Source organism: Rhipicephalus sanguineus, chromosome 8 (assembly GCF_013339695.2).
Source record: "Rhipicephalus sanguineus isolate Rsan-2018 chromosome 8, BIME_Rsan_1.4, whole genome shotgun sequence".
In the NCBI taxonomy this organism is placed as follows: domain Eukaryota; kingdom Metazoa; phylum Arthropoda; class Arachnida; order Ixodida; family Ixodidae; genus Rhipicephalus; species Rhipicephalus sanguineus.
Window position 1 is genome coordinate 99,419,389 of NC_051183.1, and position 13,450 is coordinate 99,432,838.

The following is a 13,450-nucleotide window of genomic DNA, read 5'->3' on the forward strand; positions in this document are numbered from 1 at the left end:
CACATGCAGAATTTCTCCAAGCAGCGCATTCCAATTCTGGGCTGTTTCCATACAGACTTGCAACACCGTGGGAAGCAGGCTCACGTCACATTTTACGTGACTACGTACGGAACTTCGCTACTGGGGCGGGACGGCATCCAGAAATTGGGACTCCTGATCGACGGCGCAACGTTGACGTGTCGTCGCGCTTCACCCGTTTCCTCGCAGCTTCCTGCAGGTGTGCCTCCGGGGTTCGAGCACCTGTTCGACGGGGAGCTGGGACTTGTCAGGGACTACGTCCACCGTGTCAAGAGGCGGCCGGACGCACCAGTGTCCGCCAAGCTGCGTCGCCTGCCTCTGGCGCTCCGGCAACACGTCGCCAGCGAGCTGCGCCGGCTCCAGGACGACGACGTCATCGTTGACGGCCGCGGTCGACGGCCACATTCAAAAGCGCAGATCAGCAGCGCACAAAGTTTGTCGCCAGAGAGTGATGCGAATGGGTCTTCAGCATCGGCTCACGGCAGCTGCAATCGGCCCAGTTCTGGAAGAGATGGGGACAGGTCTTCGAAGTCGGCTCCCGACGGCCGCCCCACGCAGAGACTTCCTGCAGGGCCTGGGTCACGCCGCCACAGAGGACGCGTAAGCCCCCAGCCACTTCGAGGACTACATCAGACTAAGAAGTCTAGTTAGTGTTTGCTGATGTGTAACATACTTTTTTATAAGGATGCAATTCTTCCCAGGGCGGGACGATGTTGTGTCGTGCGACCCCTGGTGACATGCTGAGACACCAGTGCTGTTGTGCTCTCTATTCATGCTACTGGGGGGAGCTGGGTCTCTGCCATGCCTCTTTGCTACCACCAATCCGGTGTGGCCATGCCGGTCATGTGACCCGTGCCTCGTGGACCAATAACCTTTCTTCTCGCTCCTTAAAACCGCCTGCAATAAACGCGGGCAGGGTTGCCAGGTTGGGCTATAAATAGCCAAATTGGGCTACATTTTTGTGGACTTGGCGGGATTTTTTGTAGTTGGCTACTTGGCTACTTTTAGGCTATTACGTGCCTTCGCTTCAAACGCTTGTTTTCCAGTGCCCTTTCTCCTCTTTAGTGAGGTTGTGCCTCCAGTTTGTTGTGAATCAAGTGTTTACGTACACAGTTATCTTTACTTCACTCTTTCTACTATCCTTTACCTGTGTGTTTGCATTCTTTAGGTATCAGCAGCCTCCACCAGACAATTACAGTAGTCAGTAATAATGAATCTATTCCCTGCCTTTTAAGGGGGGACGCGGCTTTCGTATCGCGAAAAATGGCAAAAAAATCGATTTTTTGAAAATCACATTTTCAGTTTCTGTAGCCCTTCTTATATCCGATTCCAAAATATCTTCACCGAAAACCGCGTAGAAGTGCTATAAAAAAATTGTTGCGCCTGCCGAGGTGGCGAAAATTATTGGGGAAATCGGAAAAAAACACTGATTTTCTAAAAATCATAGCTCCGCAACGACGCCACCGGGCGCCGATATCTTGGGCTCATCGGAAAGCGCATTTCTCCGTCTTCAAATTCCCCGCCGCAGCTGGCTCCTCCCTTCGAAAACAAGCGCACAAAAAGCAAATGTTCGAAGGTCGTTTCGAGCCCTCCGATTGGCCGCGTCCGCCATGTTGCCCCAGCGCGCCTCGCCATTGGTCCGATGCTCGCTCCGGGAGATCGTCGTCTGCAGCTCGTGCGTCTCGAGCTCACGGCTGTCGAAAGTCGTGCTACTTCGTTGCGTGTTCGCAATCGCTCTGTGTTCACGGCTCGACGATAACTTTGAACAAGAACTACGTTTTAGTTTGGAGCTACTAGCGGAAGCTCGGTGGGATTACGATGGCGCGCCGCACTCGTAGCGCACATCGCAAACGCGCGTCTCGGACCGACTTTCTAGCGTTGACTCGTCAGATCCGTGGTTGGAGGTTCTGCTTATGCGCACTTCGGACGTCGTGACGAAGATGATCGCAGGACGACTCTTTGTACTCGCGACCACGCATTACGTACTTTGAAACATCGGGCACCGCGGCCGGCGCGTCTACTGCTCGGAGTCGTCACTAGGCCTAACTCCGCTCACGGCGTCGGCACGCGAGACGAACCTCGAACTTTGCGGGCAAGAGCAACGCGTTCGCGGATTCGCGGCAGTGTGCTTCTTCGCAAGGAACGAAGCGCTTCCCCCGCCGGCTTCTCTGTACAGCGGATGGTCAGTTTACGCATCGGCAGCGGACCCCACGGCCAAGCTCGTCACGTAGCGGGCGCGCGTCGGCGTCCCGCAATGCGAGGCCAAACACGTTGCGCGCCTATTTTTCGTCGCCGCACCTAGGCATATTACCGAATGCCGCCACCCAGCACATCGCGTGCCGGCTTCCCGGACTATGCGGCCGAGCACTTAGAGGTGAAATAAAGCACTGTTGATGCAATTTAGGCGCGCTTGGAGCCGTGCGTGGTATCGCCGTAAGCGCTCATGAATCATCTGAAAAAATAAAAGCCTCGCACAAAACCGTGTCCGCGACCGGGTGAATGATGAAGCGCATCGCAGGCGAGGTTTACAAATTAGCTTGACGAGTGAAACAGGGAGATGAATTCATATCTGCCCAGTTCGCGTCTTGAATAAACTGCTAAGGAATTCCTATTCCACCAATGTCTTGGCCATAACTGCCTGTTATTTAGGAAGAAGTGATAGGTTGCCATGATGAGAGCCGCTTTTAGTATCCTATAAAATGATTCAATGATCAATTGCAATCAAGACTTAATTATGTTAATGAGAGCATGAATACAAGAAAGCTGGCAAATCATCATATTTTGTCATGTCTATTACACCACTTCATAACTTCGTTTAAAATTCATGCTACATGTTCTTTGTATATCAGAAAAGGATTTTAAGAAAAAAGAAAGAAAACAAAGGCACAACCGATGAAAGGCCACATGTGCAGGAGGTCCAACCTTATAACACACCTTAAAGATCACAATCTTCTTGTGTTTTAGAGAAGCAAGGCACCTCAAACTAAAGACAGGGCACTCAAGAAAGTGCACATTACGAAGGACTCAAAAGATTACGACCCCAGTGCCTTTTGATGAAGTAATATCGTTGGTACAACTTTAAAAGCCGTTTTCTCAAAACGACTTTTCTTGCTTCCTGCTTCGCTTGTTCCGCTGATTTCTCACTGACCGCTGGGTCTATTTCAGTTCCGTTTTTTGTTCTATATTCCTTGAAGCACAGTTCAGGGCGTGACATTCTTGCTTTTTCAGTACGGCGTTTTGATAATTAGCTATTTGACGAGTTGCACAAAGCCTCGATGCCTGTTGCGCAGTCACCTCATGAAAAATGAAAACTAAAAAAATTTTGTTGCAAATAAAAAAATCTAAGAATGTCACGCCCGCAATCAGACATCTTAGAATGCATAGCACTTTGAACGAGTTTCCTATCGCATTTTTTAAGCGAGTCAGACTCGGAACAAGAGCAGAAGGTGAAATATATTGTAAATCAAAAAGTTGTAAAGATATATTCATGAAATTTCTACAGTAGCATTAAAACAACATTTCAAATAAGTGTGCAAATTTTCATCAAAATCGATGAAGAAATAAGAAAGTTGGTACCGAAAATCACGTCCCCCCTTAAGGCGAAGCTTCCTTTGCCGGGTTTCGCGATGCTGCTAAGTTGTTCCTTCTCATGGCGAATAAATTTATGGATTTAAATATAAAGTGTACATGATAGCACGCACGAAGTAACTTGGAGCATCGTAACGTCTTTCTGTGCTATGCCTACTATGCCTACTATCACCAGATTTTACGCATCACCGTTGATTTTAAAGGTTATAATTCACCGCTTCACTTCAGCTTAGCTTGATATGGATTCCAACTTATGCTCTGAATGTGATCCGCATCATTTACCTTTAGTTATTTGCTTTAAACCACGGCCGCTACATAAAAAAACGTAGTGGCCGTGAAATACCAAACGAGCAATTACTAAAAACATTCATCTACTCCATGGGGTTCTCCATTCCTTTGACTACAACCGTCACATTGTGTCATCACTTCAAAGAAAACAAATTAATAAAGAGCAACAAGAAAACAGAAATTCTAGCAAATAAAGTGACATTTCCTTTCTATTTCTACTACCTGCACCACACACGCAATCTTGCAAGCAGCAGCACAATTGGAGACGTGTATAAACTCTCTGTGTATAAATTATAATGAATAGAAACCTTTTTCTATATTTGCTCTCTTTGGCTATTTTGGGCTATTTTTTATTAATTACGTTTGGCTACTTTTGGGCTATTAACGGGGGGGAAATTTGGCGGGTAGCTCTCCGAGTACCTGGCAACCCTGAACGCGGGAGAGCAGTCTCCCGTCAGACTCGCCGAAGCTTGGTCTCTGCGTCGTCACTCCGCGCGCCCTCCCGTCGTTCGGCCTCTCCGTCGGCTCGCCGCGGGTTACGCCGCGCTCCTGCCCTACACAACACTCTGCACCAAAGAAAGCCAAGTCAGTTCCCTCCGCAGAAAAGGTGACGGCCTCTGTTTTTTGGGACGCTAAAGGCATTCTGCTTGTGGATTATCTTGAAAAGGGTAAAACCATAACTGGGGAGTATTATTCTGACCTTTTAACTCAATTGGATCAAAAAATTTGTGAGAAAAAACCAGGTTTGCCGAAGAAGAAAATCATCTTTCATCAAGACAATGCACTGGTGCATAAAGGGCATCTTGCAATGGCTAAATTGCACGATTTGAAGTACGAATTGTTGGAGCACCCACCCTATTCTCCTGACTCGGCCCTGTAGGACTACCACCTGTTCCCAAAACTCAAAATCTTTCTTGGTGGGCAACATTTTTCATCAAATGAAGAAGCGATTGCTGCTGTAGATGAGTACTCTTTAGAACTTCCACAATGTCATTTTAAGGACGGAATCCTGGCTCTGGAACACCAATGGACCAAGTGTGTAGAGTTGAAAGGAGACTATGTTGAAAAATAAAAATAATTTTGAAGGTCTGAAACGCTTCTTTCTACATCAGGCCGAGAACTTTTTAGACCACCCTCGTACACGCATTAATGACGCATTTCCTATTTGAGTAAGAATGGCATCGTGCCATTAAACTCAAGCAGTTGCCACACTGCAGACCTTCGCGTTTGGAATCCAGGGGCTGTCGAAGCAGGTAGTTGACTATCTTGCCAAGGCACAGGAAAGACAGCTCTGCAACACGACCCCAGTCCAGGCTCAACAGGAGGTGAACAGCCTGCAACATCAACAAAGCTGTGATCACACTGGCAGAACAAACACCACAAGGTAACAATGAAAAGATTTGCAACCTTGAATTAACCTAGACCGTAACACCTAAATATACATTATTGACACAGACGTTCTTAAGGTCGATTAACCAATCACTGTAAAACCTCGTTGAACCTCACTGATACTGTAATGACGTAGGACAGGTGAGAACACCAAGCAACACAAACACACTTTATGGATTGCCAAGAAACCCAATGTCTTCTTCATCTTTTTTGCTTGACCAAAAACAACCGCGCTGCTTCATTATCACCACTGGCACAATGCGCACGGCGATACAGCTGCAACAATACGTTGCTGTTCATTGCATTTTCCTGGCACTTACGCTCTGAAATGCTGCTTTTGTTTCAAACTTGTTTCAGGCAACTGCTATCCAGTGTTACATATTCCGAGGTCATGCATTCGTTTTCCATGATACCATATACAGTAGAAGCTCGTTATAACGAAGCGGGATATAACGAACTAATAGATATAACGAAGCAATCGTAATTCCCCTTGAAATTCCCATAGACGCCCATGTATTTAAAACCTTGTTTTAACGAAGCTAAAATTTCCTCGCAATGGATATAACGAACCTTTTTTTTTTTCCCCGAGCATTTACGGACCATTTTGGTAGCCGGCAAGTCAATGTCTTATAGCGCGTGACGGTTTACATCCCATCGCGGATGCGGTAATTCAAAACTCGCGCTCCCGAGGAGCCGCCTGCCAACACGCGCGAGGGTGCGCGTCTGCCTGCCTCCCCTTCCACTGAAACTCATGGACCCACCCGCGCACGTCACGCGGCCTCACCTCTCATGCGGAACTCGTGGACCCGCCCGCTCTCCAGTTGCGTGCATGGACGGCGACGCGGCGACCGCGCGGCGTGGGCGCGGGCCTTTTTGCTTGTCTTTCGCTGCGTGTAAACAGCGTCTCTCTCGGTTCCCGCCGCTAGACACAAAATGGACGACGGCAACGGCAAACGAAAGCGCAAAACGATTACAATCGAGCAGAAGGCGGCTATGTTGAGAGCCGTTGAGTCCGGCGTCAAGAAGAAAAAAGTTGCCGAAGATTTCGGCGTAGCGTTGAGCACGGTACCACAAGCGTGTAATCGACCGAATTCTACTCAATATGAGCATGAAGCGCGAGACTACAATCGACCTCTACATGGCGGTCGAGATGCTACAGGCTGCTTGAATGTCTGTAACAGCAAGTACGATCGCCAACTGCTTCCGGCATGCCTCATTTGGCGTCAACAGCGGCGGTGACAGCGAAGATATCGGTGCTGCCGCCAATGAGGGTGCCGCGGGTGACCAAGACCTGGCGTCGTGGGACGCTCTCGTTGACGCCGGAGTTGTGCCCGACTGCGACACCTTCTGCACGTACGTCAGTGCCGATGCTGATGCAGTGACAACCGAAGAGCTGACAGAGGCTGAAATTGTGCGCGCGGTGACATAGGTGGTGAATGACGACAGTGACGAATGTGTCGACGACAGCCCGGAGTTGGTGAACCCGATGTTCCAACGTCCGCGCAAGCGCTGGATGCGGCAGACCTGCTGCGCCGCTTCGGCGCTCACGATGACGGCGAGGACGGACTCGACATAGCGGCAGCAGCCGAAAAAGCCATCATCCGTCCGAGGAAGACACGGCAGAAGTCTATTAAGGCCTATCTTTCTGCTAAGTGAGCCGCCAGCTGGTGTGCCGAGTTTGGCGTGAATAAAGTAGCAGTTCTTTGCTGTTCTTCCTTTTTTTTTTTCTTTTGCTAGTTTTTCTCCGTGCGACGGCCGTTTTTCGTTTGCGTGGCGGGCTGCTGTGGGATTTGGTGGTCAGTACATCCTCTCTTGCGTGCTAATTGTCAGTCGAAATGGATATTGGCTATAACGAACTAATGGTTATAACGAAGTAATTACGACTCCCCCTTCAACTTCGTTATAACGAGGTTTTACTGTAAAACATATAACAAGGTTCGAGGTTCTATTGTCCGGTGCAACTCGATACGCACATAAACATGTGCACAAGCTTGTCTCAATTTGAATTGGCTTGGGAGACTTGTACGTATGCTTCAGGACACACGTGTGATGACCACTGCATTTATACTGTGGGGTTGCTATCACCCCCTGTAAAGGCGACTGCTGTAACTTGGGCGCGGCTGCTGTGTTTGCAACGCACGTGCGTGGCACGTAAGCGGAGACGATCGGCCAGGGCCACCGCGGAGAATTTAGGCTGGCGCATAGAAACAGCAAGAGGTCCCTTTAGGGGTGTGGCGGCGTGCGTTGATGGACGTCTCCTCGCGGTGGGTCCGGGGGACAATACCGCGGCTTGCTTCCCTCGGGCCCTCGTCGTGAGTCGTGCATCGGCGCTGCCGCATTTGTATTGTATTTTATGTCTTATGTATGTCTTATGTTATGGTGTATTGTATGTCTTACGTTGTCTTGAGTGTGTGTTATGTTTTCCCAGTATTCACTGTCAGCGTATAAGTTTTAGCGTGTTACTTGTTACTGACAGGATTCGGCCGGCGAGCTCGCCGTATGTAAAGAAGTGTTTAATAAGCGTCCACGTTTGTTGCAAGACCGCATGAACTGTCTCCGTGTGTTCCGAGAGCGGTGGCTTTATTGCTCAGACCCCACAATACAAACGAAATAAAACAAGGCTCCGTAAAGTAGACACAGTCACGCAGTTACATAAAAATGAGTAGCGAGGAGGCAAAGAAAGGTCATCAATGTTAAGCAGTGAAAAAGATAATAATGGGGAGATCACGCTAGGAGCACATGACACCAAGAAAGGAATACACAAATAAGCGTTACATCCCAAGTAAATGTAACAAAGCCCTGCAAGGGAGGTCTTAGCCCAGTTAAGTGTCGATAATAATGGAAAATACCCAACTACGTAATAAACAGGGCTGGCTGCACAATGTTGTTCACCCATCCACTCACTCATTGTTGACACGTTTTAACAGAGTTCATTACTTGAAAGTTGTGCGAGGTGCCCCTGATATTTCTAACAAACAGAAAGCTGTTGTGCCATTCATTCAAAATCATCAGCTGCGATTGCAGCGCTTACGTTTGTATTCGTGTCATTGTATTGCTCAAAACAGAATGCCCTCCTGGCTTACACAACTTTCTAATATAATAAAGTCCCAACTCTATACAGTGCTTGAAGAGGACCAAAGGAGCACTTTCCAATTAATGGCTTCCGCATTAAGATGTGACTAAACTGCAGAGTTTCTGCACAATGGCAATTAATTACCCATGAGATATTAATTAGCAGCGAACAGCAGTCAATACCTCATCAATCTGCAAGTGCTTCAAGTACTGTGATACGAGCTCGAGTGGTCCCAGCTGCCCCCTGGTGAGCAGGCCGAGTGGTAACTTGAGGATGGCCAGCGGACCGCTGCACCGTGAAGAAAAGAAAACAATGCTCAAGATTCTCTGAACGATCAATGACAGCAAAACAAGCTGTGACATGCCACATTCCAAACCAGCCATTGCGGAACAAGAATTGGGGGGACTCTTAAGCTTCGTTGCTAAGAGTTGAACGCTCTAGCGATATCCGCACACAGACGCACGCATGCACGCACGCACACACACACACACACTATCGCTTTCCCAGTCAGCTAGCCAGCCTTCACTTCTCGGTGGAGACCTAAACTATGCCGTAAGCAAAGCCAAAGTGCAAATGCCCTTCGGCTCCCATCTTTATTTGCATCTACCTCGAATTTTCGCTCACGGCCAATGTTGCTTTTTCCCTCACAACCAAAGACGACGCCGCAGCCGCCGACACCGGAATTTCTGTAAAATGAGGTCTTTAAAGCTGTCCTGTTAATAGTACCACAATGCAGGTGCCTACTTCATTAGAGAAGCTACATAATTAAACACGTTGTTTTTAACAGAATTCTGTCATCACCATAACTACAATGCGGAAGCTTGTTCCTGTTAATACAAAGCACCATCTACAGACTAAAGGATGAGCCGAGTGCGTCCATCTGTTAGCAAGAGTTTCAAACAATTTTCATACAATGATAAAAAAATCGGTTTCTCCCATAATGCAATGCATGACATGCTAGCTGACCACTGCTGATACTGATGCCAAAAAGGAGAGCACAAAAGAAAGCAGCCTGCTCTATGAACATTTTAGGCAAGAGATGACACTTCAGAAGGACAGTCTGTGGGCTGGTTGGTGATGGAGTGTGGTGCTGTACCGTTAACAAAGAATTTTTGTCATTTTCGGTTTTCGTGGTTTTAGATTTGTTGTTTTTCAAATTTGCATGAGAAAGAGAGGGCATCAGAGATGTGTGTGGTTTCACTTATACATCGAAGGGGTGTAGAGTGAAATAGACAGTTGGTAGTAGCACTCATCTTCACCTGACGTCTTTCTTCTTGTGTGTGTGTTTGTTTTTTTTGCACTAAAATTAGTTATAAAGCAGATTGTACAGCAGCTTAAAAAAAAGTCAACATCAAACGAGTCATGAGCAATGTCTTCGTATAACCTCTTCAGCAGCAGCATGTATAATTGTACACGTCAACTATGAAGGTGTGTCGTGTACTGCGTGCTTCAAGTGGTTTGAAATGCAGTGTGCACGCTTGTACTACATGCTTCGAAAGTGGAAAACTAGCACTCATTTAACTTCACTGTGCTGCATGTGGCAGTTGTACATCAATAGAGGCAAAATGGAAAATCGTCCAAATACTTAGTTTCAGGTGCACATTAAAGAACTCCAGGTAGTCACAGTTATTACGGGGTCCGCCACTACGGCGTGCCTCATTATCACATTGTGCTTTTGGCATCCAATAACCCAGCATTTAAAAAAATAATAGCCTACCCAAATTAAAAGGTATAGCAGAACTGAGTGCTGGTCTAGTTAGTAATATTTACAAACAAAATGCACAGAAACCACCAAGCACAAGAGAGGAACACAACTTGGATGAGGACTAGCAACTGAAGATTTAGTGTCAGATACACATATAAATATGATAGTACATAGCAAGCACTGAGATCGGGCTGGTTGGTACTGATCCATAGCTTCTGATAGAGCAAGAAAACATGAACCATGGAAGAGCCAAGAAAAGCGCTACTTTCAATTAAGATTGCTTAGACTGGTGGCTAAATAGTCAATTTCCAGTTTGTGCAGCATCACACACAGTTTTGCCACGCGCATATTGGCATGAGGTCACGACGTTGACGAAGGCAGCAGTCGGCATGTCAAAGATGAAACTCTTTATTTGGCCGAACTTGTGGCCAGGAAACGAAACGTCACACTGCAAGCAATGCACACTGTGCGCTGACAGCGGCGAGCAGAGCGTTGTCCATTGACAATCTGACAAGCAGTAAAGCGTGTCGGCTTATATGCGTGGGCTATCGAAGATTCCAGCGTTATCACTGGTGGCCGCGCAATCTCTCGAAGAAACTAGACTATGCACGTCCTGCACGCAATCTTAATGAAATGATCTAAAACAATCGTGAAGCTTCTGCAACATCGCGGCGCAGTCTGCGCGGAGCGTTGCAAGCAGTCTTTGCGGGTGAAGCCCGAATACATCAAAATAACACGCGTGGCAATATTGCTGGACTCATGAATAAAGAGAGATTCAGCATTTTCTCGCGCAGTCCTATTTTCACTTGCTAGTCTGTGCCCATTTTGCATTCCTCTTTCGGCCCTGGTGTTTTAGCAGCATTGGCCATAAAAGGTCTGGCTAGATGTTTCCCGTCTAACCAACAAAAGTCGGTTGAGAGGTCGCAAGTAAGTCCAAAACCCTTGCCCTTGCTTACCCATCAAACAGCAAGGCAGCGCAGTTGGAGACTGCAGCCGTTGGACAGCGAAAAATGGCGTCCCCGCTTGACTGCCACATCAATCGATGCAAGGAACCACCGTTGCTGGAAAGGTTGGTTGGGACAGTAACATAAGTCAAGTGTCCATAGAGATAAACGTACTAGTACACTGTACTGAGATATTGAGACAAAATATAGATGGTTGATCTTCGTATTGTAGGATTTTTTAAATGTGACAGCTGACACACACAAGCAGGCGGATTAAGAAAGGAAAAATATGAAAAAAAAAGGACACTTCACAGAGAATCCAAATGTTCATTGGAGCACACCAATAAATATATATATAAAAAGGAAGAGCCTTTTGTAAGACACATGCGTCCATCTGCTACTTTCTTATACACAACATACAGGTGTTTTCCACACCCCCTAGATTCAGTGTAATTACACAGCTGCGCTTGTAGATTAACATGTGCTTTGTGTTTCGTAGATTTAGTGCTGGGCAGTGCTCATTTTCAAACGACCACAACATCTATTTTTGTTGTCGTTTGTCGTTTCTCTTGATACTGTACAAGCAACCCCCCCCCCCCTCTTGCTGTTAGTACATAGTATTCCTGCTGCTGTTAAGTGCTGTGTAAGCGCTTGCTGCAGCCGCCGTTGCCTTTCCTGTTCCCTATCATTCTCTCGTTGTACGCACTCGGGGTCTTCGGCACGCCACCGTCGCTTCGCAGCCATTTGTTGGATTAACTGCTGCCTTGATTTTTAGTGGTTCATTGGTGAGTATATCAGTCTGTGATGACGATAGTTTTCTGATAGGCCGCACAGTGGCACATACCTGTCTGAATGACGATAGTTTTCTTAATTCATTTTTAGTGGACCAGTGGTAAGTAGTGGGATTTACCCAATTTCTGTGGTGCATACCCGTTTACGATAATGATAGCTTTTTGGTACGGGGTCAAAAACGAACGATTTGCTAAACAGCTTTGCTGTTAGAAATCCTTCGTAATGACATGGAACTAAACTCAAACACCACTAAAATTGCCCTAGTACATTCAAGGACCCGCCATATTGTGTAAAAGACAAGCAGCAGTGACAAGTGCGAGATATGGTGCAAATCTCAGCATGCCACCTTGGAGATCTTTCAGCATCGATAAAATGTAAAATTTTACATGGAGCCTGCTTAACTTCTACGCCATCTTATACCAGCTTTCTTACACTGTTCAAAATTTCACAGAGTTAGCATTCAACAACATTCTTCTACACGTCATCACTAGTTACGTTGGTTACAATACTAATGCACGTTCCAAGTAAAAAATCAATCAATCAATCAATCAATCAATCAATCAATCAATCAATCAATATTTAATAGTGTAGGAAGATAAAGGACCTGTTTTGTTCATGAAAAAACTGCATAAGCTGCTACATGGTTAAAGCCGTTTGAAACATACCTTAGGTAGGAGCCTACATTCAATGTTGGTGCAGCGCTCGCTGACTCATCATTAAGCCGCAGCTGTATTGTGGACAGTGCAGTGTCGAAGCACTGCGTTTGAAGACAAAGAAAAAAAAGACAGCCAGCTTAATTTTGCGCAGCAGAATACCAACATTGTTTTTTTTTCTCCTTCTGCGTTCTTTCAAGCCAATACATGCCACTGAAAAATCAACTGTTTTATTTTAGTGTGAAAAAAACCAGCAACAGTGCACTGTTAAGAGGAAACATTAGCTTGGTGCCAACTCCTGTTTCCCTATCAAGTACACATACTCCTTCTTCTACTACTTATTATTATTATCATTTTTATTATTGAGGTGAAAGCTTTAGATTCCTGATCAAATGTGTGGGGATTGAGGCTTGCCCGTCGCCATTGCGCGGGTTTTTCGCCTATTTCTGCCATCCTCATGTCCGATCATGTCGCTCCCCTCCTCCGCTGTCCTACGGCGCTGGGCGAGCGGGGGTGACGTTAACCCTCCTCACCCCGGCGCCGGATCGCGACGGTGGCGCCACGTTCGAGTCTCGCGTGCTCGCGTCTCACGAGACGTTTTGCGCGGCGGGTCAGACTCTCTCTGGACCTCGTAGGGTAAGCACGCATTTTCTTTCCTGTCCGTCGGCTCCTTTGTTTGGGCTCGCTCGGACGGAGTTCGCCAACGGTGCCTTGCGCCAGCGGCGAGCGCTTACCTTACGTTGTCCTTTCCGAACGCTAGGCTGAAGAGCAGTGCGGTGCATTCGCGCGTGGTCTTACTACGCCGAAATCGTATCTATCGAAGCCAACGCGAGCGGAGTTTGCCCTTGCTCGAGCGATCGGGCCCTGTTTTGGTCGCTGATCGTGAGAGCTCGCAGCATAGTCGCGAGGGAACGTTTCTCTCAGCGGCGTGTCCCCGTGAGCCCTTTTGCCCGCGGAGACGTGCTCGTGGCATCCTTTGTGTTGTACTTTCGCCCGTGGC

General features: G+C 47.2%; 1 protein-coding gene across 1 annotated transcript in view; it reads right to left on the minus strand.

The window, feature by feature from the left end:
- The window catches only part of LOC119402250 (WD repeat-containing and planar cell polarity effector protein fritz homolog), a 62,866-nt gene that overhangs the window by 31,259 nt on the left and 18,157 nt on the right, over positions 1-13,450 (minus strand). Inside the window, exons 16-19 of the mRNA XM_037669382.2 lie at positions 12,463-12,554; positions 11,018-11,122; positions 8,539-8,644; positions 5,114-5,228 (exon numbers count right to left, since the gene is read on the minus strand). Coding sequence (XP_037525310.1) covers positions 5,114-5,228; positions 8,539-8,644; positions 11,018-11,122; positions 12,463-12,554 — 418 coding nt within the window. The remainder of the gene's footprint in view (positions 1-5,113; positions 5,229-8,538; positions 8,645-11,017; positions 11,123-12,462; positions 12,555-13,450) is intronic.